Source organism: Dermacentor silvarum, chromosome 7, assembly GCF_013339745.2.
Source record: "Dermacentor silvarum isolate Dsil-2018 chromosome 7, BIME_Dsil_1.4, whole genome shotgun sequence".
In the NCBI taxonomy this organism is placed as follows: Eukaryota; Metazoa; Arthropoda; class Arachnida; order Ixodida; family Ixodidae; genus Dermacentor; species Dermacentor silvarum.
Genome location: NC_051160.1, coordinates 33648880 through 33675549, shown reverse-complemented (window position 1 = coordinate 33675549; position 26670 = coordinate 33648880). Strand labels below are relative to the sequence as shown.

Below are 26670 nucleotides of genomic sequence, written 5' to 3'. Positions count from 1 at the left end.
CTAGCACTGTCAATCATTGTAACAAGTCTGCTTCTTCTCATGTTAATTATTTCTGGTGCACCTCATTTCCCTCATAAGTAAACCGCAGCAGCAGACTCAATTCTCTCTGGTTAAATCACCACTAAAGCATGTTGGCAGCCTAGTTGGTTCTGATTCACAACTAAAAATGTACAGCGAGACTAAACAAAGTGTCGTCTTCTTTTTCCTTATTCGTATATAGGCGTGCTGCACATTGTAGTCATGAATTAACAGCTTCCTCAGCACTAAGTATCTTGCCATTATGTTGGGAGCATTACCTCCACACTCTGCATAAAGAAACAAGTCTTCGCAATTCAGCAGGCCAATTTCTGACTATGCAAAAGCAGAAGTGTTCCAGGGAAAAGGAAAACAAGACAAAATAAAAAAGTTGGGACAAATTTCTTTCATCGTGCACACCAATAAATGCTACCCAATTTTGCATGTTTATGAGGGTGGCGTATATTCCAGATTGCACCCTTAAAACGACAACTGCAGACTCCACGACTAGGTGTTGGTGCTGCTTTTGTAATGATTTAGTATCATATGTCAGAAAGTTATATGCAAAGAGAGAAAGATAAAAATGAAAAGACAGGGAGGTTAGCCACAGAACCTTTTGCTGGCTACCTGTTACTAGGGAAGGGGAAATGTGGCATGGAAGATGAGAGAAAATCAAAAATTACATAAGACTGTGTGGGCACACACTGTCGGTGTCACAAAGAGAGACAAAGCATCACATAGTGCACTATGTCACCCAGTCTCAATTTGTTGTCCAACCCGGCACGTTTCATGTAATGCAGGAGCACTTTTAGAGCCGCTGTTTCACTTTCAGACTTTCAGAACTGCTCCTCATAAGGTGGACGTGAACTGGTCATACATACTCTTTATGTTGTTTTGTTCGGCGACCAGCGGGGTCAGCGAACTTGGAGTATCTCCCGATTGCCTGTGACGAGTCGATTTGGGAAGCTGAAAAACATTCCACGGAAAAGATCAGCGGCGACACCATGCCTACTTACGTTTCAGAGAATACGTGGTTACTAGATGTTACCCGAGCGCCGACCACGATGCTAGGAGCAAGAAACTCTTGGAAAAGGGCCACTTCTACGACGCTTTCTCACGGCTGCTCAACCGACCTGCTGGCTACCAAGGCCGTTCTCTCCAGACAAACCCGTCGATGGCTGGCCCTTCCAGGGAACACAGACGCGCCAGTTCGAGTCAAGCGCGAAGTCACCTGTCTACGAGTGTCCCCTCCTTTCTGTGGGGGAGTGAGCAGTGTGTGCCCTAGGGCACTTTCCCGAATGTGTGCAGGGAACGAAGGCACCCGGGGATTATGCGCACCCTCGCCCTCAAGGCGGCCTGGACCCTTCGATGACTCTCGACGCTCCGACTGGAGGAAGGTGGGACCGCAGCTTGGCCAGAGGGCTTTTGAGTGGACGTTTGCGGTTCAGCCAGAGCTCTCCCATCTGCCCCGAGATGTAGTAGGTGCTCTTTCCAGGACTTTCCCATCAGCTCCATCATGTAGCTCATGCTACAAGAACAATGTACTCTGCTCCGTACTCCGGCGAGTATGTGTATCCCCATGTCCTGTAAATAAGTGTGCCATTTCCGATATAAATAAACCCCCTGTTCTGTTTACCCTACCTTTCGACCTATTACTCTTCACGAGAGAAGCAACCCTCCTCATCAACTCTGCTCGGACGACGGCGAGGGCCCGCTTAGCCTCCATGTGACGTCCCGGTAGCGTAGGCCAGCTACCAGTTTTGAGACGCACCGGCGGCGTAGGCTAGAGAGCGACCCCCAGTTTGACGTCGGACTCTGAGGCCACGACTCCTAGCTCCTACAATATCAAATGACACTACAAAAGTCTTCTCTCACTGCTTGCACTGGCGATCAAAAAATTGTGCATCACACATGAAAGAATAATGTAGGTATGCATCATGTAATTCAATGTAGTACAATATCACATGATTATAACATGGAAGGCATCACATGGCTAGATCTATTTATCACCAAACAAGTGAAGTGACACGTTTCTGTGACCAGTGGCCATAGTGCACAGCCGGTGGTTGCGACCAAAGCATAGTGCATTGGCTACTGGAAGCACAGAAGTACACAAATACGCGACTTGATGTAACCTCAAGACTACAAGTTGTATTTGCAACAAGTGAAGTAGTCACTTCATAGAAAGCGTTGCAAATCCTAAACAAGTGAAGTGTGAAATGCACTGAAGTGAGACTTCTATAATGGCACTACTCTCATAGCTCGTGCTGAATGGCCTGCAAAGTATGAAACAGAACCCTAGAGAGACTGTTAAGGCTCTGTGGTTCGGGTTTGTGCAATGCAAATGATGTCATTCCTGATGAATGATATTGGTTCTGAGGCACGCATTTGATAATTATTATCAGAGGAAATGGCACAAGGACCCCGTGGAGGACAGGACTAAGAATTTGGTAGCAGTAGGAAAACAACATGCATAAAGATACAAAGCAAACCGATCATAAGTGAAGTAGAGGAATGTGTAACAGAATAGCAGTTGGCCTGGAAAAAGTTTAAAAAAAAAGTCAAGGCAAAGCAAGAATGTCACACAACGCACTTGTACCAACGCATGTATCCAAAGAAACGAATCTCAGTAACAACAATATTCGTACGCAATATTAATTACATATTTCCAAATGAAGTCGTCAGTGGATTTACAACCCAAGAAGACATGGCACAGTGCACAGTGTCAGCAGAAAGCCATATGCCTCACTCGTGCAAGAGCTGCACTATGTCAAGATGTTGGAAGAAAGTGCAGGTCTTAAATAGGCAACTACAGTGTGTGGGGAGATGGTGTCAAGTGCGCAAGAGTGGACAGCCCCAGTGACAGTGTGTGGCATAGACAAGGAACAACAACAGTACAGCGCCGGTTGAGTACAGCCGCCTGGGTCCTCAGCGGCGCGACTTCCCCACAAGTGATAATTAGAAAATTACTGCAATTACAATGCATGCACATCTCGCTGCACAGTGCCAACAATACGTGGTTGCTATACCAGACAGGCACATACATGGTGCTACTTCACTGAGCAACATCCTAAAATGCCGATTTACAGTCAACTCAAGAAAATACAAACTAAATTTGGGCAGCTTGCTTGCAAAGGGAGGCTGGTCAGGGATCAACCTGACATTTTTGAGACAATTCCAAATTTGCAAAAGTGCGTGTCAAATTAAAATCTTGAATCTGAAGTTGATGAAGACTCAGATTGACTCTACTGATTCACAAACTCATGTGAGCACACTTGTACGGTGCTGTTTCTGAACAGTCATGATATCAGGTACATGTGCCGCTAGAATTTCGACTTGGCGTCAAACCTATCCAAGCGGCCAAGGCTGCTCGCCAGTGAGTCGAAAAACAGTGAATTCGCAGACTTTTCTTATAAAGTATGACTTTGGACACCAGCCACACTTGTATAAATTTTCCACCAGGTGGAGCTGGCAAACGTGCACAACAAGATCGTACCCGTTCGTGAAGGATAATTGAAAACACTGCACATGAACTGCTGGACAGCCACATCATCTCCCAGGTCCTTCTGCCTATTGTATGCTTGCAAAAAGGGCACGTCATTGCTGATTCCCTGAGATGGATCTGCGCCGTGTCCCAGTCTGAGCAATGGCTAGAGCACAAGTGAAACTGATATGGCTGCGAGCACGGCACTTCTCCACATGGGCGGTGAGGGATCGTATCTCCCGAAATTCTTGCAAGCAAAATGTCCAGACATATGCGACACTTGTTCACTTCGCTGTGGCAACGGGAGAGCTTGCATCTTCACAAAGAATGGCGCTGGTTCCCAGTTGCGCTGGGCAGTTGCCTCTGGCAGAAGGAATCATCAGTTGCAAGACACTGTGGCACCACTTGAAGGTTGGGTCCCATCAAACTCACGGGGACTAGAATCATCCCTGAAATATAGTAGAAATTTTAGTGGCCTGTGCAGCCAAGGAATATTGCCAGTGAACATGAATACTAGTGCTAACAGTGAAAAAATTGGCGCAAAGTGCAACAACATATAAACTCTTTTAAGTATTAGTGAGGCGCCACACAAACCAATGCCAAATTGATACCTTTGATGCTCAGCAACATTGGAGAAAAATTGGAACTGTCCTTTCCCGTACTTGACAATACAGCAATAAAAGAGATGAGGCTGAAGAAAGGTAGGTACACACACGAGCGCTGCCTTTTTTTGTTCTTGTCCATTCTTTCGTTGTTCTTGTCTGACGCAGATGATGAAATGATTAAATTACAAGCAGCTGCTTGCAAACGCACCTCTCAAATCGCGGGGCAAGAGTGACAGCCGAAGTGGAGCCACATCATGTTCCATATAAAGTCCAAGTGCGATAAGATCCTATCGCGCCCCTCACACTATGTGCTTTAGGTGCAAGTGAAAGCGTGTGAGGTTGTGACAAGAAAGATGGTGGCTGCACGAGTGCCGCCTTCCCGCGCGAGCAAAGGGAAAGAGGGGGACAGAAGTGAGCTCGCTGTAACGCGATCAAGTGCATGCATGGGGGCAGAGGAGGCGGAGAGTGCGGTAAGTTTGTGCATGTGGCTGCGCATGGCTGTAAGCGCGGCTGAGCGCAAACGCAGCCGTGCACCCCACTTTAGAGGTTATCTGCCGCGTGTGGGCATGCCAGGACAGCGTGGCATCATGTAAGCTCTCTTCTCGCGCATTTAGTATTGGAGGTTGCTTAATCGCGAGTTTCAGTGACCCATTGGAGCGAGAGGCAGACGAAGCAGCCCGCTGCCGACGTTTTTCATGATAGCGTCGTCCCAGTGTGGGTGACGCTATGAACTGCGGGGACGGAGCGCATGCAAAAGCCTGGCTGGCTTCGCTCAACTACTACCGCCAATGTGAAAATATCGTAAACGTGGCATGACACCATATCATTCGTGCCTGACTGCCAAATTCATCAAAATGAATTGTTTTCTCATTCAAATTTGCTTTCTGCGATTGCCCGACAATGCGTAAAGTTCTGCGGCCCCTTTTTGTGTCAGAAAAATCGATCGGCGACTGTACTTATTTGCATAAAAGGCTAAATTTCAATACAACGAAATTTCAATATAACGAAGCTAATTGCCAGTTTTACTGACTTCGTTATATCGAGGTTTAACGGTATAACTATAACGAATTATTGAATACTGCAATGTAGAAAATCGAAACATTTTCTCCCCAATATCAGCAGCTAACAATGACTGCTTATAATGAATATTGGATATGAAAAACGTAAGATTGTGTTGGGTGTGACTTTGCTACGAGGTTGGACTGTATCAAGCAATAGTTACAAATTAAAATGGTTCTGCCTAATCTGTTTAGCTATGCTAACAAGAGCATTTACAATGAGGTAAGATATTAACCATGATGGCTATGTTGTTGTAGGCAATGTTGCTTCAAGAAGTAAGATCAACTACCACTTTTAGAAGGTTATTTAAATAGTACACAGTAGTGTGCGTCTAATCATTAATATCAACATACTTGAAACTGCGCAAACGTAGTTGTGTCTGGTGCGGCACCATAAAAGGTGCCATCATTTTGCCACTACACTTGCTTTTGCGAAGGCAGTGCCGCTTGTAAAAGTGAACTTTCTTTACATCATCATATTCATGGCAAAAAGCCTGAATGCCTATAACTTATTTTTAAACAAGAATTACAGTGCAGTTAATAATGTCTAACTTAACATCAATCTGTGATCATGTGACAGTTCCTTGGCAAATGCCTTCAATTTCCCAAGAGCAACTGTTTCATTTGAGAAGTTGCATCAGATGTAAGCAATGCCCTAGGTGAATATTCCATCAGCTGTACAGAAGGATTGCAATTCCCATATCCCATACTGTGTTCTGCACTGCTACATAATCCTCTGCTTTCTTCAATGCATCCTCTATCCGGTTTGCGTGGTCATGTATAGTATGAATTGTTGAGCACTGCAAATCTTGAACTCCCTAAACTGCCACATAATTGAACTCTTTTAAAAGAAACAAAAAAGGTATGAAAACATTCTCGTTCAACACCCTGCTTCGTCACATCCTAAAGTGTAGCAGAACTGCCTCTCCAGTGGCGTGCAATTTGCAATAACGAAGAGGGAAAGGAATACTGCATAAAAACACACAACACATCGAACCTTCCTCTGGCCACGGTAACTGATTGAACTGCTTGTTGCTGCTCTTGACTGAACTGGGCTGCAACAGCTGCTGTTGCGTGAACTAATTGGCCGTGTAGTTGAATGCCACATCTCTGACTGCATCTCCCTGGGGACCCTCTGGCAAGGGAGCTTCGCTTGTGTTGACTAGGAAGTGGCCTCACTAAAGCAGCAGGATGACTTGATGGGATCTGTAAAACAGAAATTTCAGCTCATGATGAAAACACTTCACACAGACAGGTTCTGAACCTACACTTATGCTCTGTAATGTGCTACAACAAAGGGCTCACCTCTTCATAGCCCAGACGGTCCTGGCTGAGGCGGTGGCTCCCGCAGGTGCCCAGGGCTGGCAGCGTCACCTGGAAAAAATTATACCAGAAACATAGTTATTCAGTTCACGTTTCACACTAATGAATGCTGCACTAAGCAGCAGAAAACAAGGACAAGTAGCAGTAACAAGGGCAAAATATGCTTCTATGTCACCAGAATAAGAGCACAGGTCATCAGCATTAACTGTATCCACACTATGTTTTGCGATACATTCACCGCCACGGCCATGAGTCGTCCAGGGTCAAATCTTTTACTATGCGTACATAAACAACCAAGAATGTGGATGTGGAAACACCCAAGAATGTGGATTGCGAGCTACGGTTATTGCTTGAAAATCTTCCTGGGGTGGGCCGAAAATCAGCATTTTCGATGGGAAATTGATGTGTGTTCCAAAACATTCACTGTCCCATAATCTCTGCGGAGACAGACACTGCACTAAAGGAGTCGCTATTGGGATCACCATAGGGGTCAGGCGCGTGCATGCCCACTTTTCACGTTCAAATATCTGGCAACGAATCGAATCACTGAGGGAAGCAGCGCCACTGCGATCAGTAGCGATGCACATTTTTAAAACCTTGTAATAAATTACACGCTTTCACACAGAGCGCTTAAATTGGCCTCTTAATGACCAGAAGAAACTACCCTACTGACTTTTGCACACAATTGTCAAAATCGTTTCAGAGTCCCGTTAATGTAGGGCCCACGCTGGGTTATGTCATAAATGTCGACTGTTAAGGTCCCACACAGGTCATTGCTTACTCGTACTGGTTGCACTAGAACATTTCACGAACTTTTACAACCATGAAAGGATGAACAAGTTTACTACAGCCTAGTGTATTAATGATGCAAAAGTGCTCTTGAGAGAAGTGAATGGGGTTATTCATGGCTCACTCCACTGTCTGAAATCAAACTGAAATACATATTCACAGAAAGCTATATTCTGTGGGTTCTCACACATGCTCTCGGGACAAAGGAACGACAACGCAGTAGTGTAAACAATGAAAAGGGCATTTATTGCACCTTTCATACACTAATGCATGCTAGCTGAATTACTACCCATAGAACATTCACATGGGCACGCGACAAATCAAGGAGGTCCGACTCGCCGCGACGGGATAGCGAGTGAATATGTTCACCCGCATGCTAGACACCAACGCCTAGTCGTTCACGTGTACGGTCAGGCGAACGGTGGCGTGTTCGAACAATCCATGTTCGTCCATACCGGTGACCTGCCCCTAGCCTCGCGAGACGGTCTCGCGAAGCGTGGATCGGAGCACGCGTGGAATGTCTGCATCGCTCACCGACCCCACGTCCAAGAGCAAGCACCTTCGTCCTTTTGCACCTAAATAACCCCACCGTTAGATGGCCCTGCATTAGCAGCGCAACACTAGCGCCATATACCGTAATACTCCGCAACCACACCGATCTTCGCCGCCGCAAAGCCACGCGGCGAAAACAGCTTACAGGAGATGGGAGCCATGCAGGGAAAACGAACATCAGGGGACATGTGAGAGTCTCGCATCCCCACAATTCATGTCTGCACAGATTGCAATACAGTTATTTTTTCTAAGAAGCTTCAAAAGTGAAGTGTTCACCACACAGTGAATGACAAAAAACCTACAGCTGTCACTGTGATCACACATTTCCTTTCCAGTTAATCGAAGAACACTGTTACAAGATAGCTGTGCTCATTAAAGTTAAAACCAGCATTTGGAATATGATGTATAATGCAGACGAAATGCATCAATGCAGATCAAATAGTGAAGTAATGTGAACTGTCAGCTAAAGTTCACTTAGCCTCTCCATAAAAGGTTTATCCTCGTCGTCTCGCTTACCTTTCGACTCATCTGGAGCCTTTACAGATGGCACGGCCGTCCATGTAAGTTTGTTTTTTGCCGGAGTTCATGTAGTCCGATTCCGTGAAGTGCGCCGAGCAGAGTCTGTAATTATTTACTATTTCCTTTGGCAACCCTATCAGCTCTGGCCTTTCAGCGTATCTTAGGAAAGCTTCCATCCTGCAAGAGGAGTGAGTGAAAATGATACGTACCAATAAGATAAAGTGAAGAGACTGTGCAAGAGTGAGCTCGTTTTGCCGTCTTGGCACAGTGCAATTTGTGGTACTTCTGCCTTGAGGCTCATAAATGCATTTTTAAATAACGCTGAGCGGAGCGAAGGTAAAGCTACATGGCTCACGTGCTCTATATTTGTTGCTGGTTGACAAAACAATATTATAGCATCATCTTGCTCTTCTCAAATCAGCTTTATTATACTAATATTCACTGTTGGCTCACTGCAAAGCAGCGACATATTGCTGCACCCATGGTTACCACAAACGAAAGCCAAGACAAAAACTGCCAAGCTCACCTGTGGTCTTTAGGAATACGGAATAATCCTCGGTATGACTTCAACCTGTTGGTGCACCAGCGGACAATGCACTTTCTGTGATATGGTATTCGAACAGCAGCAGGGCTAGTGGAGCGATCCACAAATGTGCGGTCACGTTGCTGTAAATATAGAGGATGGCACACTTAGAAGGAGAGGAGAATCTTGCAGACAAAATGAATAGAACAGTTGCCCAAGCAGTTGTAGAAAATTTCACTCAAAGCCTTGCACCTGCATGAATGTTCATTCAATCCAATGCTTGAAGCTACGAACCTCGCGGAACTACTGCCACAATCATATTGAAAGCAGTCTTCTCATCATTTCTCACAGTTTGCCTTCTTCTGTCCTAGCGCAATTACTTGGTCATAAAAGCAGGGTCGTATCTTTCACAGTATGAATAGTGTCACCTGGTGCCAAGCCTTTTTGCCTTCTCTGTTCAGTTCGGTAAGGTGCCACACTAAAGAACACACACAAAAACAAGGAGACTACAGATACAGATCTGCCATCAAGATGAAAATGATATACTTCAACAACTTGTAAGCACTCCCCACAAGTTACAGATAAGCGCAACACATTTGAGCCAATCAAATGAAATACACAGCGAGTGAGGCCAGCAATGCTGCCTACGCTTGCCTCTTGGCAACGCAAGAAAAAAGCTTAAGAGAAAAATGGCCCCCGCAGAGACAGTCGAGGGGGCCAAGGGCGTTGTGAGGAAGTTGTCTTCACGCCTCAATTAGGGATGGCACAAGTTATTACCTCTGCCATGGAAGCGCTGGAGTAACCGAGTACAGCTGAGGGCACGTGCGCCTAGTTTAGAAAGCTTTTCTTTTAAACTTTGCGACTAAGGTCAGACCTCACCAGATCATATGGCACTGGTGGCATCACTGGAATCGAGTGATGTCGATGATGAGTTTAGCGAGTTTAGTTACTGCTTCTGTCGTGTGCTCGCCTGACCCTTCCCTTCTCTAGCTTTTCTGTAAAAAGAGTCTGCAATATACCGTGTTTACTGGCGTAATGAACGCACTCGCATAATGAACGCACCCCCAACTTTAGTCGTCAAATTGTGGATTTTTTTTTGTTCTCCCACGTAATAAATGCACCCTGAACTTGCTGCCGTGAAGTAGGAGAGACAGTACGATTCGGCATCCGATACGGCGTCCGGCGGGCACGATTGTATCGGACGCCGTATCGGACACCGCATTGTACCGTGTGTCTCCTACTGTTATTGCGATAGCAATCATATGGACACTCCAGGCGCATTTTTGCCGTCGGCGCTGACGCTCGCGGCTCTGTATCTCCCGCGTTCGAGGGAGGAAAGCGGGGAGGAAACGCGCCGTATTTCGTCGCGCGCATGGCGCCGGTGGGAGGGGAGGGAAGGAGGCGGCGCAGCAACTGCAAATTGCGCAGCCGCGTGCACCCTATCTTGAAAGCGATCTGCGTCGGGGGCTGAGTCTAAGTGCGACAGCGGCTTATACCTTTGTGCGTGCTCCGCTATCGCTGCTCAGTTTGCGTTGAAACGATACACGGCACGAAGGTCACTTCACTTTGTTGCTGCCACGCTACCTCACACCAGCGTTTCGACAGTGAGTGTCCGCGGTCATCGAGTATGATTGGTTCATGTTTGCCTGTGCGCGCTGACACCATGCTGGTTAAATTATTTGCAAGTTTACACGGCCGATAAAACTACTACCCTTACTTCGTATAGCTGTCTATGTATTTGCTATCGCAATCGATGGTTCGCCTTTCGGGCGAAACTGCAATGTTTTTAGAGGTGGCCGCCGAAAAAAATCGCCCAAAATTTTACTCCGCGTAATGAACGCACCCCCCAACTATGCGCATGGTTTCCAGGAAAAAAAGTGCGTTCATTATGCGAGTAAATACGGTAACATTCTAGCATAAATGGCACACGCTACCTGGACTGTGATGCTGCTTTTGGCAACGGTGTGGAAGCTACTGGTGCGGCCACAGAATGCTCACTGGGCCGTTTCTCAGTGCAGTTGTTTCTGATCTGTGACGCTTTCAACGGAATAACTACTCCATATGCTACAACTACAACTTGTGGATGCAAGTTAATGTCAAATGACATATTTTTGTACCTTTGGGTGTCTAGTATGCGGCATACTATGTTTTGGTTGCGAGAGCAAGTGATGCACCGTGGCCTCTGGTCAGTCTGCTCGTTTGGTGGTAAATAAGTTTAGATCTCCGACACCTTTCATGTAATAAATACGTGACATTTTGCAATAAAGTAGGAGACATAATAACTGACATCAAATTAGATGATGCATACCTATACTCTTCTTTTACATGTGAAGCACTATTTCTTGGTCACAGGTGTGAGCAATGAGAAGCCTTTTAAGCCTTCGCGGCGTTGTCTTAATTTTTTATTTATATTCTGGAGACTTAAGTGCCAAAGCCATGATGTGATTAGGCAGCACGCCGTAGTGGGAGAGACTGGATTAATTTTGACCATCTGGGGTGGTCAAAATTGCACCTATACTAATTAAAATTGCACCAAACTTGCACCTAAATTTAGGTACATGAGCGTAACGTTGCCTGCCATGTATGAAACAGTACAGACATTCTGCAGTGAATTCTAGTTGGAAAGGGGCTCATCTTATTTGAGGCTATTGTGCACAGAATGTTGCAGAAAAACAGAATTTGCGCGGTACCCTGTTTCTCTCGGGCAGTCTTAGCACGTATTATGCATAGCATCAGCAAAGAATGGCTTTTCTTCTTAGCAGGCAAAGAACAACAATAATCACACAGAGTTCTTTTTCACAACACTTTTCCAGTTAAATTTTTTATTCTTCATTTAGCACTTTCAGATCTGCATCAGGTGATCATGCGGAACACTCATTAATTGTTCTCTGGACCTTAACAAGTTAACCAGTTCCTGTACGAGTTTAAGAGTTTGCAAACTGGTTTGATACAGTGCACTTAATCCTCCTGCTTCCAATGTTGTTGTCTGGCGAAACATTGCACATACGGTTAACAAATTCTTCAAATATGCTAGTTTCCTGAAGAGGAGGCAGAGGTGGATGGAACACGAAGGACTGGTGCTGATGTTTTAATAGCATTCTTTGCGTATTCGGGTGGGGCCTTTCCCCCTTTCCACCCCCCCTCCCCCTGTGTAGCTTCCTGCACTCTAGCAGCGACCAAAGGAAAGAGAAAGCTGCACATCGGTGCAGTAACTACCTCTAACTCTGCTTATATTTGAAGGATTAAAAACGTTGAGGCAGGAGATTCAAAAAGCGACGTCTTCTAATAGTGAGGCCACTCTATATTTATAATATTGTTTTAGGGCCCCTTTCAGGAAAGATTGTGTGAACTGGCCTTCAGCATACAAGAGATGACATTTTTTGCTATTCCACTTGACCGGCTTCCGGAACTGGTGAACTGGCTCATAAAGCAGTTAGTCAGTCCGCCAACTCTTACAATTTATTTCTCCAAGCAGGAACAAAATTGGATCATGCTCTACCCAAATCCTAACAAAATATTTTTTTTTTCGGGTCGACACCATGGAAATTTCTGGTTAACCCTTAGATGCACACTGTGTTTCTGGTAAAGCTGATGTCAGAGAGAACTTCCAAGAAAAAATTATGGCAGGAGCCATCTCAACATAAATGTCAACACTAATGCGATTAGCACTGAAGCAATGTAGTGTATTGCCAACGCTGGAACTTGTATGCAACGGGCCTCCTCCCTCATACTTTCCACTGCACATGCTGCGCAATCTAGTGGTGCTGCTGCGAGGTCTGTTTGATTCCACTGGGATTTGAAGCAATTTTAAAGGATCTTTTTTTTTGTCATTGAAGAGCGGCACATACGCAGTGGCATATACAGTGGAACTCGTTGATACGATCTTCACGGTAACCGGAAAATAAAACATATTATTCGAAAAATTGTATTATCCGAAATACATTGCTCCTAGGAATAAGACACTGGCCGGGAAACGACCAAAAGACGCATTATCCCGAAAAAGTACTTTGCAGAATCGTATCAACGAGATTCCACTGCACCCAGTTACCCCACTTGCCATCAGAGAGCTTCACTGAAGAGTGGCACATACCTAGTGTGACCCAAATTGGTGTCAAAGGGTTTAACTGAACAGCGACAATTGAACAGTCACCCAAGTCAGCGTCAGAGCGGCCCATACCGAGTGACTTAAGTTGGTCCAACGGCTTGTTTCGAATCATGTTCCCTCAACAAAGCAGTGTGATGTGCTAACCCATTAGACCATCGAATACCCATCTAGGGTCAGTCAGATGGCGGGGAAGATGGAATTGTTGGACCGAAAGACAGACTGACAGACACCCTGTAAAGTGCATTAAGTACCCTAGGAAGGCTAATCACATTAACCTCCTAAGACTCCTTGTACGAGCGCTTTTTTTTTTTTTTCGAGGTACAATGGGTCGCGAAATTAGAACCACAGTGAAAATCTAAACTGTTTCATTTGGAACATTTAGATACGCTTTCCAGCAACTTGTCTACATAGTTGCCACTACGATTGAGACATTTGTTGTAGTGTGGTACCAACTTTCCTACACCCTCGTCCATAGAAGGCAGCCGGCTGTGCTCTCAGCCAACTCTGTACGCTGGTCTGCAGCTCGCTGTCCAAGTCAAACTCCTGTCCTCTTAGCCAGCGTTTCATGTGAACAAAAAGACGGTAATCCGAGGGAGCGAATTGCGGGCTGTACGGTAGGTGATCAAACACTTCCCATCGAAAACGCTGCAGGAGCTTCTTCGTTGCAGCTGCACTGTGCGACCGCGCATTGTCATGAAGAAGGACAACGCCTGATGACAACGTTCCTCTTCGCTTGTCCTGGATTGCCTTTCATAGACGTTCAAGGGTTACGCTGTACGAGGCTGCAGTGATGGTCGTGTCAGGTTCCATGAATTCCACTAAGAGAACACCATTACTGTCTCGGAGTACAGTAGCCATACACTTTCTGCTGGAGAAGGTTCGCTTGAACTTCTTTGCTTTCGGGGAATCAGAATGCATCCACTGTTTGGATTGCTCTTCTGTTTCTTCAGTTTCGAAATGGACCTATGTCTCGTCCCCTGTTACGATTTTCTTCCAAAAATCTTCTCCTTCATTGTGGTAGCGCTGGAGAACCGTTAAGGCTGCGCCCATTCACTGTGTTTTGTGATGGTCGGTCAGCATCTTAGGAACCCACCTTGCACAGAGCTAGCGGTACTGGAGTCTCTCACTCACGATGGTATAGAGAGCTGACCGTGAAATTTCGGGAAACATATCACTCAACACAGAAACAGTGAACCGACGATTTTCTCGAATCACCTGATCCAATCACTGAACAACATCATCGGTTGACACTCGCTTCTTTCCCTGCCCGCCTGCATCATGAACGTCTGTGCGTCCTGCTTCAACGTTCCTGCACCAATGCCGCACTTTGCTGTCACTCGTGAAACCTGTACCGTGCACATTACTCACTTGTCGATGAATTTTGGCTGCATTGCACCTCTCAGCATGCAGAAATCATGCAATCAATGGGCATACTAGAGACAGTGCACAACACATCTGCATACAGTGTCATCAGATTTTCACTGTGGTTTCCATTTCGCGACCAATCAGACCTTGAACCCCCCCCCCCCTCGTACATTATATTGCACGTTGCTTTCCATTTTGTTTTTCAAAAATAACTCAGACGTGATCACTCAAGATATTCATATTGGATATGAAGCCCGGTGCATTTGGAACTGTACGGAAGCAGTTTACTCATATTCTTGTCGTACACTTTCGAGAAATTTGACACTCAATTGGTCTAGACTTCCGTATTGTCACAGACTGTGGAAAGCAACCTTGAAGTGTGCCAAATTCCTTGAGATTACGTGAGAACCCTGGATGCAGCAGCAACATGGCCACATACTACACAATGAAATGTAGTTTTTATCATAGCAAACATGGAAATGGTTGCTTCTTCCACATACATGAAGATCCAGCTCTTCGCATCTAACTGTGCTATTTAAATAAAAGAATGCTTTCGCATTTGTGACATAACAGGAGACAATAAAAATCGGCTTGAAAAGCGATTATGTCCCATGGCAGTATTCGGGACTCGTGAGGTTATTAGTACGAATGTGCGATGATCGTTAAGGCTCCTGGCAGCACTTACCTCATCTACTTGAGTGGTGTACAACGTGGAAACTCCGGGGCTCTGATCCATGTTGGTAAGCCTTGGCATTCCACGCACGTGCGGAGCTGCATGAAGAAAGGCCGTAGTTTCTTGATATAGTCATGAGGAAATTGGTGGGATTCCTGCTATGGGTAGGGGTAACGCTTTGTGCAAGCTAATGACCAAGGCAGAAAGAATAGGAAATGAGAACAATCTTTACTATAAAGGGCCCCATTTTTGAAACAGTCATGAGCAAGAAGTCAACATTAGATTACTTTAGTTTAGCCTAATAGAAGGCTTAGGGGAACAATGAGCACAAAATGTGAATCTGTAAAATCCTAAATGACCCATAACGTTTGCGATACACAAGCTATTTTCAAAAAATTTCATGTTACCTGCTTTACATGGATTACGTAAATAGCATGGCAACATGGCAGCAGTTGCAGCCACCCGCTTAGAGCTGAATTGGGGGTTTCTGTTGTCCAATTCACTTCTTTCGTAGCAAATGAGTGTGTAAAATGGCTTTTGCTAGGTGTCAGGCCTCTTCAACAACAAAGCATTATAGATAACCTTGCAGTTTTCTAGATAGCTTCTCATTTGGAACGCTTCGAGGCCTAAAAAGAGAACCTTCTGGGATGACAGCGTCACCTGGGCGAGGTTGAGAGCTAGGCGCGGTGGCTGGTTTGTACTGATGCAGGCATGAAAAGTATATGGGAAGCTATGGTTAGCGACGTGACAAATACACTGCGCTCCCAGCCTTCATTGTGCTGGATCTCGCACACACACGCAATGCTTGACTATTAGATAAAATAAGTTATGTGCACAATGTATGCGAAATTCTGAAGTGTAATTGAATAGCGTTCCTGGGACGTAAACAACGATATCACGCTAAGTTAAAATCTATTTCCCGCAAAGTTTGCTTGCAGAAATGGCAACGCTGCATTTCTCTTAATCCCACTATTACACGGTTAAACAGAAACTGTCTATTAGCGGGAAATGTAACGCCTAGAAAGGACAGCTGTTGTCATCTAGGAATAAAATACCGACAACCAAGGAAAGGCACAGTATTTACTCGATTCTAACGTACCCTCAATAGTAATGTGCACCCAATTTTTCAAGCCAGAAATTAAAAATGCAATAAATTTTGTAGGTTTCTCACAACCCATTTTTATGTTATGAGAGAAACAGCAATTTGTTCTCCTTTTGAAACAGAAAATTTACTTCATCCTAGTCACAGGGGACCGAGCATCACTTGTCGCTGTTCGAAGCTTCAGCATCACTATCAACTGCTCCTACAGCTACAGTAAGTCTGGATTTGATTCTTGAAGCCATGGCGAAGGTCCGGTGCCCACAGTAGAAAAAAAGTCACGGCCTCGGACATCAGTTTTCATTACTCTGTAGTCACTGGAAGTGCAATTCAGACATCAACTACAGGTGGTGTAAAATGATGACAGTGCTCGCAAGGGATGATAGCACCTGGAGTGTGGTAAAAGAGACTGCCTTTGAGATTGGGAGGTGGGAATCTGGATTGAATGAATGGTAGAATTTGGACACCACATATTGTGCTTTTGTAGAAGTTTCTAATGCACACCATACTTCAGTGAATCTTTCTAAAAAATTCAGTCGTAGTTCCACACGAAAGACGAAGTACTGGCAGGCACCTGGGTGAAGGGTACCAGGGACAGCTGTCGAGCGACTTCTTCGCAGACAAAGGCCTTAATCTGCGTGATCAGCGACGCAAGATCGGAACCAATGGTCAGGCTAGAGATCAACACATCAGTTGTAGGAGAAGGCCTCGTCAAAGCTCGCTGCTTGCGTAGCTCGTCGTAACTCTGACAGAGGGTAATAATGTCGGCAACAGTGTTCAGGTTCTTAGCCAGTAGCATTTCGAAGGCACCATCATCAATGCCTTTCATGATGTGCTTAATTCAGTTCGCTTCCAACATGGTGGCGTTGACACGTTTATACAGATCGACAGCGTCCTGTATGTAATTGGTGAACGTTTCACCCGTGTCCTGTGCGCATGTGCGCAAACGCTGCTTGGCTCGGAGTTTGCGGACGGCGGGGCGATTAACTACTTCGGTAAACTCTGTCTTGAACGTAGACCACGTTCGGACATCTGCCTCATGGTTCTTGAACCAGAGATTGGCCACACCCGCAAACGATGTTGGTTAGCTTGGTCGAGGTGTCCCATTTGTTATGAGCGCTTACCCGCTCGTAGGACACAAGCCAATCTTCAACGTCGTTGTCGTCCGTCCCACTGAAGATGGTAGGATTCCGCTGGCTGATAGTGCCAGCGCAGAGAACGGGTGGTGACGGGAGCGACTGTTGGTCGGTGTCTGGCATGGTGGAAGGTAGCGTCCGAGTGCGGAGTTCCAAGATGGTAGAGTTGAAGAGTACCCAGCACTTCCACCAATTGTAAAGGAGGTTTATGCAACGAAAGGCCGATGATGGGTAGCACGCTTCCCCGAGCACAGTCTCAAAATCTCGAGCGTCCGCGGTGCGCGATGCCGTTGGCAATCCTGCTGCCAATGTCCCGGCGTTCTACTTCATTACAATAGCAATTGATTAGATGATTACACTAAGAACGACTCATGCCTTTATTGGCCCTATAAATTGCAGCAGACATTCGCTTACCAACTAAACAAGCATGGTGTTACACATGCACAAACAAACATGGAAAAATTTCACCAAATGACTGCAAGCACTCGCTGTCACAACGTTGCCATGATAAGGAATGCTCGCAGCGAGGAGCGTGCCTGTTTGTACGAAAGCAAACGATTTGTACTGAAGCTTAATGCACAGTATCTCCGAAACTTACGAATCCGCAACCTCCAGCACTGGGCACGCGGGAAGACAGAGCTCATGAAGTCACCAGCCACCTCGGTTCACCTTTATCCCTGGCACCGGCCCAAGATAATCTCCAACACAAAGCACGTGCGTCGTGTATGCATTCAGCCGCGTGACAGGCAGCCATGCACTCTCTTCTACTAGTGCGCATTCAATTATGTGACCTCGATCATTAGGGGCGCATCAAGCCACCATGCTTGTCGGCTCACCCTCGCATGCTTGCCCTCGCACCTACAGCATACTGCACAGAGGCCACTTGTTCTTATCATACTTGGACTTGATACAGAACATCGTGGCAACTATGAGAATTTACCTGGAGTTTGCCAACTCAATAAATTAGAATCAAGTACATACGGTAACTGTAGATGGGAACAGCCCAGCTGGAGCAAAGTGATCAGGATAATAAATTCATACGTATAGACCATTAACAGAGGTTAGTTTTCAGAGTGCAAAAGAGATGGCGCTACTGACTCCAAGGTCATTCGATGCCTTCCGAGTGCCGCTGAATGCCTGAATCACCGCAAGAGAGGAATGGGCTTGTCGTGCTAACTATTGACTGTATAGAATAACACATATATTTTGCAATTGAAGCAATGTGCGGCTTTGTACACCACAGTGTCTGCATGTCCCGAGTACCACGAAGGGGATACACAAATTCACATATGAGTCACATTAAGAATGAAATAGGTTGAAAACCTCTTCAGCACCGAAGAAAATTTTTGCGATTAAAATTTTTTCATTCCATTTTTTATGATGAAAGTGGTATTAATAAAAGTTTATACATGATGAGCCCATACTAATTATCCCACAGAAATGATCATGCTAAAAAGGTTCGAGAAATAAGGTGTCACACAGATGTATTTGGCATTCTTTTTTTTTTTCCTTTTACAATTCACTAGTGGAATCAGCTGGATGCTAATGTTGTCGATGTTCCCGCAAATATGTTTTCTCTTCCTTGCGAGATGTGCGCTTTAGTTGAATGTTCAACTGACAGCTGTGCTTGTCTGCTTCCTTATTTTGATTTTGGCTTTTGTTTTGACCCCCCCTACAATAATGCCCAACTGGGCGATGTAGGTTTCTAAATAAATAAAATAAATAAATTGATATAACAAAGCAATTTCAGCTCCTGCTTCAGCTTTGTAGTACCGAGGTTTGAGTGTATTCACCCTAGAGCTCTTGGGACAAATTTCAGCACTTACCAGGAATCTCTTGCACGTGAGTGTCACTGTCCTTGGATTCAACAAGATCTGTGGTTTCTGTCCACCTGTGCACCTTGACAGCAACAAGTGACGCCTGGGTTGATTTGCACACGTCAATGCTTCTCGATGTTTCAACTGCAACATCCACGCTGCTGCTGAACAGCCATGAGGCCTCAGTCTGCACAGGTTTCGTTGATTTCCCATGATTGCAGCAAGAGGCAGGTTCCTTTTTTCTGTCCTGAATAAACAAAAGGGAAGTGTGGGTAAAGAGAAACTAAACACAAGGTAAACGCAGCTTATAAACGAGATCAATTTGAACTGCCATTGATGTCTCAAGGGCAGCTCATCTTAACAAATGTTAGCATTCTCAGTTGGCCTGCCCCAAACGAAAGAAAGCATATTAAGAGGGATACTGAGGCAGGCTTGTTAATTGCAAACTCTTTTATAAATCTAGAAGACAAGAACACATGAAGCATGCTGTCCAGATCATTGGTTCGAACAAGGCATTTCGTGTGGACAGGAGCTATGACAGCGCACATACACACAAAACTCTGGTCATTGGCTCCATTTTACAGCAAATAGTCATCGCCAAGCTGTTCTGTCCAGCTTTACCAGAACTCCCTTGCCCTTACTGCCCCTCTCTTAGCGACTGACCTGCTTTTGCATTTCCTCAGCCACCATCACACACACTGTCACCCTCCTTGCCACTAATGCCCTTGCCTACTTAGTTGTTCTCTGCTCCAAAGTATGTGCTGGCATCAGCATGGCTGCCAGGGCCAGTCACATCTTCTGCTATCACATCGGCTACTACTAATGACTCGTTCCTCTCCATAAGAGTCATTACCTTAAAGCAGCCTACTGGAACACTTTTGTGGAAATTAAGTACATATTGAAATGAGTGCAAAGCCTTTCAAAGAATATATTTCCAAATAAACTGCAGATATGCAAATAATGACAGCAATGAAACAGAAGGGCCATTTACTCGAAAGTAGCAAAAAATTACAAAGGAAACCCACATGGGTTTCAGAGAAAGAAATGTTTACAACTGAAGAAAAGTTAGCCTCGGCCTGGGAATCAAAGTCGGGACCAATGCCTTTCCAAGGCGGTCACTCTGCCATTTGACGAAACTAGGAGGCTAGCATATCGTGCAGCAAGACCAAATTACCACGAAATACAGGGACACTAAATATGGCAATCAGTTCTGCGGAAATCCACAACGTGAAGGGTCACAAAAGGGAAAATTCTAATCCACCCAAGAAAGCACAAGTTTCTCAAGAAAGCTGCTTAGCAGTAAAAAAAATTCATACTGGTCCAGTGATGGCAACCAGAACCAATGCCTTTACAGCCCTAACCAGGAGGCTAGCAGATCACAGAGAAAGGGCAAATTATTCATGCCATGATTATGTTCATTGGTTCCTCTCAACCTGCCTATCACTACTTTTAAAGCGTTAACGTCCTTTGGCTTTTCTCCCCCACTTCGTGCTTTGTATATTTCTGGCCATATTGGCCAACTTGGGATGCTAGATGTCACTAGTTGCCACTAGAAATAAATTTTAAAATTCACCGACGATTACGATGCTCCCTAATGTGAAACTAGAGCGCAGCTCTTTAGGCGTTTCAGGTGCTTCTGCTTCGGCGGTGCAAACGGCAGGGTCCTCTCGGCGGCGCGCACCTCTGGAATCTGGCATCGGCAACTCTGAGCCTCTGACAGGGCAGCTCGTTTAGCAGCAGTGACAGATTAAGCCCTTCCACCGATTGCGTCGCTCATTGTTCAGAACGAAATCGTGAACACGGGAACGCGTGACTCGCGTGGTACGCATTCTCTAGTGGCGGCAGTGGTGCAGACGAAGTCACAGAACATCTACAATACCCTCAAACTATATATCAGTATTCTTACTCATGGCATAGCTCAAATCAGCTCTTGTCTGAGCCAACTTGTCTGTGCTCTTGACACGTTCATCACTTTAGCTTGCGCGCATCTGGCCGTTTGAGTGGTTGTGTTACGTTCACTGGGTTGCTGTAACACCCTCACTGCATTCACCCAAATAGCCAGAAAAGGCAGATTTGGCTTGGCTCCCTTTGGATTTCTAAAAGGTGGCGCTTCAATGAGGAGCGCGGCGTGAGGATGGTAAATATTTTCAAGGTGTGTTTATGTCCGTGTGATCCTTTTCTGTGGTCTCGGTCGCTGCCGTAGATAGCCGGTGTGGCCGGTTTAGCAATTTAGTTTATCTCGAAATGGTCTTCGCCTGTGATTCTACAGTGAAATATCTCGTTTATACAATCTTCAAGGGAACCATAAAATAAAACGGTATCCAACCAAAAATCATATCATCCGATATACATTGCTCCTATAAGACATTGGCCGGGAAAAAGAACAAAAAACGTATCATCCCGAAAAACATATTATGCAGAATCAACGAGATTCCACTGTAATGTGCTAGAGTTGTAGAATGTGCAGTTCGCGTGTTTGGATGACTCATTTGATGGTGATGTGGTTTGCGTGAATGCCTTCGCTGCTTTTGCAAGTAGTAGAAACTAGTAGTGATGGTAAAAACAGCGCAAAAATTACAACACAGGACAGGCTCCTGTCCTGTGTATTTCACTGTCTTGTGTTGCTGTTATTAGGGCGCTGCTTTTACCATCAAGATCAACCAACTTGCCCAGTTTTACACTCTGTGGTAGTAGTACTTGTGCTGTCGCAGCGTCCTTCTAAACAGCCAGGGCAGGAACAAGCATTATAACGTCCCTCGGTGGTCGTGTAAGCGGCGTGAATCTCCCGGGCTGTTGGCCAATGCTCGCTGGGTGCCTGTGTGATCTAAGGATGCATGCCATTGCACGCTTGTGCCAACTCTGACAAATGAGGAGTGTTGAAAGCAGCGCCGTGTTGTTTCTGTTCTCTGCTTGGTCCGCCTGTTTTGTTTACAAACTCACCTAAATATTTGGTGTTCTGACATATAGATTTGCCCCTTTCTATTTATACAAAGATACCTTGCATTCATTTGCTCGTCACCTGTGGTCATTTTACAATTTTGCTGCGAAATCTTAGCCTGGAGTAAATTTTACTCCCGAAACACGTTCTGATGTCCCTATGAATCGTTAGTTTACATGTAAAACATAGGATAATTACATATTCAGAGAAGAAAACGTTAAGCTTCGGTGCAAACTTTATTAAGATTCTAAACCGTGCTCCTGTAATTTTGTCTGTCTTTTCCCATAGGTAATCATAAGGCCTCGCGGTTCATCGTGTCCAAAGTCAGAATTGTTGTTCACCAAAGTGGAAATCTCGCATGCAGAACATGAAGCAAGCTTGTGTATTTGACAACTTGCGTTATGCATAAATACCCTGTTTGCTGTGGCTGCCTATGTGATTGTCTGATTGACATGCTCACTGAGAGAAATGCACCGGCCTATGTAATTGTTATGGTTTGTAAAAAGACACACTGTTCTTGCGTAGTTGATTTGCTTAACTTCCTTTAGTGTTTATCCATGACCTGTGAAATATATAAAACAACTCGTCCTGTAGCATGGGTGGATATATGTACCGCATAAACTGATTTCCTTTGTGCAACTTCATTGTTTTACTAGAATTATGATATTTTGTTGTTTTTCTTTAGTTTATTAAAAATGTCTTGTGTGTTTTTGTTACAGAGGTAACTTGTGCAGCATTTCATTGACTATATATAGCTCTACAACTAAGCTTATTCATTCAACCCATCTTTGTGTTATTAGAGTTGAAGCAACACACAGGTTCACAGGAAGATGGAAATAGTGATGTCGAAGAAGGGATATTTGGGCTAGAGCCAAAATTGTGATCAAACTCGTCTTTGTCAACTGGTCCTCTTGTTGAAACACTGGCTGCAGCCAGGCTACCCTTTATTTAGCTGCTGTCGATCACTTATAGAACAATCACAGTGAGAAACTCACTATTATATATATTAAACAGAGTATAGAACAAAGCTTTTTATAAAGTACGATGTGGGGATGCATGAATCTCACGCGTCGCCTGATGTAGTTTTCCCCGCATGGCTCCTGTCTCATGTAATCCGGCTTCACTGCGTGGCTTTACGGCGGCGGCATATTGCGAGGGATGGCGCTAGTGTTGCGCGGCTGACGCCACCTAACGGCTGGGTTACTTGGGCGCAAAAGGGAGAAGGTAGTCCTGTTGGCTTGGGGGTCGGCGAGCAGCACGCACGGACTGATTGCGTGTGCGCCGGCCCGCTTCGCGGGACTGTCCCGAGAAGGCTTAGGAGCAGGACACCGGTATGGACGAACAGGGATCATTCGAACTCGCCACCGTTCGCGTGAACCGTACACGTGAACGACTAGGCGATGGTGTCATAGCATGGGGCGAACATATTCGCTCGCTATCCGGTCAGCGGTGAGTTGGACTTCCTTGATTTGTTGCACGCCCATGTGAATGTTCTATGGGTAGTAATTCGGTTAGCATGCATTAGTGTATGAAAGGTGCAATAAATGCCCTTTTGATTATTGCACTACTGTGTTGTCGTTCCTTTGTCCCAAGAGTACGTGTGAGACCCCACAACAATGAAGTTTTATCGTTTTCTATTGATACCCCAATGAAACAAATCCATGGAAAAAAAGTGTTTTCTTTTTTTTTTCATTATTCAACTTCAATTTAAAGAGGCTTGCATTCAAGTGTAATACTGCATGCAGAAGAAAAAAAAAAAAAGAAGGGTGCAGGCAGCTGTCCTCTTGAAGCTTTACTACACAATAACAGCAGGCTAGCAAGCCCCAAGTGATAAAGAATAAAAAATGCATTGGCCCTTGTTATCTGCAGAAATTTACTTTGCTATTACAGAAATGAAAATCACTGAAAAGGAAGTGGATGTTCACGTTGAAATACGAGCACGTAATCTGTAAGCCTCATAATCATAAGCTCAGGTGAAGTAAAAGAAGATGAAGTTCTGAGAGATGAAGCTTTTAAGTACAATTCTTCTTTATACTTATTATGCTTGCATAATTTTTACTGTGATACTTAATTATTTTTTTCGTTCATATCTGTAACAGCAGACAATTTAATTCTGATTTACAAGATACTTACTTAATTTTTCATTGACCAATTCATGGTCGATCCCTCAGAGTGAGTTTCACAATTTCAATAAGGAGCAAGAACATGTTATAATAGGAACAACCTTCTTCAGGAAGATAAAATCAGCTGTAGATCAAGGTTCTCCACGTAGTGCAAACATTGTCACGTCTCTTAAGAAGATGTGAACTTGGGCAAAGTTGGCAATCCATTTCTAACTTGCTAAAGCATGTTACTGTCCTCATCGAACAGATAACTATGGTATCTTGCACATGCGCCTTGATCACATTGAGAGCAACATTACCTGTCTTTATCTTGGTTTCGTTTTGATATGTTTTGTGACCCTTCAATAAATTCCAGTTGGAAGTAGCACAGTGTTTCTCTTACATGTTTCTTTGTCTTAGTCCCATCAGTAAAGCGCTTTAGCAAGTTAAAAAAATCTGTTACGCTTTTGTGTCCAACCAGCATGTTCCTTAAGCTTCAAGCGAGCTCTACTTTTCTTGTAAGCACTCACCCACAAGATGTTGTGTACTATGTGTCCTGTATGGTGCTCGAGTTGGAGAGAGATACAATAGCTCAGATGTCACAAGCTGAACATATTATTTCATATCTGTTTTGTATATGTTTGGTGTTGTGTTCAGAATTTTCTCCATGTGCAGCAACACAGGTCCTCAACACAACATTGCAGTCAGGCTAGTTTGTCCGAACCCGAGGCTATGGAACACACTGACATGATATGAGGAACAGATTATAGGGCTTATGTTATCTGTTTCTTTTGTCCTTAATGAGTTCTTGATTTTCATTTTTCTCTCTCGTGTAGAACAGAGCAACCAAGTGGGAGCCTCCATTAGTGCAGCTACAACGAAATGGCAATTGCACATTGGAGAAGTTTTGGTTACCTGACGCAAAGTTGTCAAAAAAATCTCTTTGCTATAAGGACCCCCTGAACCTTGACACAACAACTTTTTGGAAACATACCTGCAGGAACAGCTTCACATGGAAAAGTGTGAACAAGGTCATGTGCATCTGTGGCAAGGCATATGAACCTATAGAAAAGTATTATGTCCCATAGCAGTATTCGGGACTCAAGAGGTTATTAGTACGAATGTGCGAAGATCAGTTAAGGCTCCTGGCAGAACTTACCTCATCTACTTGATGGCTGTTCAACGTGGCAACTCCGGGGCTCTGATCCATGTTGGTGAGCCTTGGCGTTCCACACACGTGCGGAGCTGTATGAAGAAAGACCTTAGTTTCTTGATCTAGTCATAAGGAAATTGGGGTTCCTGCTATGGGTAGGGGTAAAGCTTTGTGTAAGCTAATGACCCAAGGAAGAAAAAAATAGGAAATGAAAACAATCTTCCACTCAGCAACACTGCTCTTTCTCACCACAGCCCACAGCGAGAGGAACTGCGCACACTGAGAAAGCCAAAGGTTCTTTTTGCTGATTCATTAAAGTTTCATCATATAGGGATATTCAATGGTTCTCTGGCGCACCATGGCACAGCAGCTGGCTGCCATTTTAATGCGATTAGCCTTCTTCGAAACTTCACCCAATTACCGGCATGTCTAAGTTCCTTCGGCTAACTTTTTTCATACCAGCTTAGGCCACTGGGTAATCCATTGTCTAATAGGTCATCAGGCTGCTGTACTGAGGGAACTAGGTTCGAAACCAATCAGTGGAACAACTTGGGTCACTGGGTTCTGCCATTGGGTATCTGTTGCTCTTTAACAAATCTCTTTGATGCCAACCTGGGCTTCCGGGTATGGGCCACTGGGCATCCTTTACTGTTCAATGAACCTCTTTGAGGAACCCGGGTGTCTACTACTAGGTATGTGTAGCTTTTTAAAAAAATCTCAATATTCTCTGGCACTGGGAGGAATCGAACCCATCATATATATATTCAGACACATGCAACAAGTGGAGTTTGCAGCGACACCTGGCGGTGTGTCCAGAAGGAAGCAAGAGAGAGTAGCACAAGTGCAGCACATGCCTTAGACATGATGTCGTCTGCCGGTGGCAATACAGCGTGTCGCCACGTTGATTCACTGCTAATCACATTAACATTGACAGTAGACCTGAGATGCTTTCTGCGGGAACATTTAGTAATTGTTCTGTGCACATGACAAGGCACTGTGGGCTGTTGTATTTGCTCACTGCTGCGGTCGGCCATGTCTCTCTGCATCACGCGTTCACGACCGTAGTGTAAACTTTCTTGATATGTCAAGTTTTAACAGTTGGTGTAGCTACCAGGAATAAAAAAAAATGCGGAGTGCATATTAAATAAGAGCCACCAGCAAGCAGGAAGTGTCTAATGAAGGTGTCTGCTTGGAGATCCGTGTGTGCGGTTGTTCGAAGCTGCTGAAAGACTATCCCAGTTGTGGAAAGGTTTTGTAGATTGGTTCTTTAATATATTAACTATTAATATATTTATTCTCAACCTATTTAATGACCGAACGCTACTTAAACAAACTGGAAGAGCCATTTCATTGTCTCAAAGAGCAGCCAGTTGGTGAAAGGCAGAAGACAAAATGCGCGTTATACTAAGGGCGA

General features: G+C 44.8%; 1 protein-coding gene across 1 annotated transcript in view; it reads right to left on the bottom strand.

Moving 5' to 3' along the window:
* Positions 1–3528: 3528 nt before the first annotated feature.
* The window catches only part of LOC119457894 (uncharacterized), a 103081-nt gene continuing 79939 nt past the window's right edge, over positions 3529–26670 (bottom strand). The window contains exons 3-8 of the mRNA XM_049670513.1: positions 25263–25348; positions 19073–19310; positions 15024–15109; positions 6468–6536; positions 6160–6368; positions 3529–3948 (exon numbers count right to left, since the gene is read on the bottom strand). Of these exons, the coding sequence (XP_049526470.1) occupies positions 3879–3948; positions 6160–6368; positions 6468–6536; positions 15024–15109; positions 19073–19310; positions 25263–25313 (723 nt within the window). The 5' untranslated portion in view covers positions 25314–25348 and the 3' untranslated portion in view covers positions 3529–3878. The remainder of the gene's footprint in view (positions 3949–6159; positions 6369–6467; positions 6537–15023; positions 15110–19072; positions 19311–25262; positions 25349–26670) is intronic.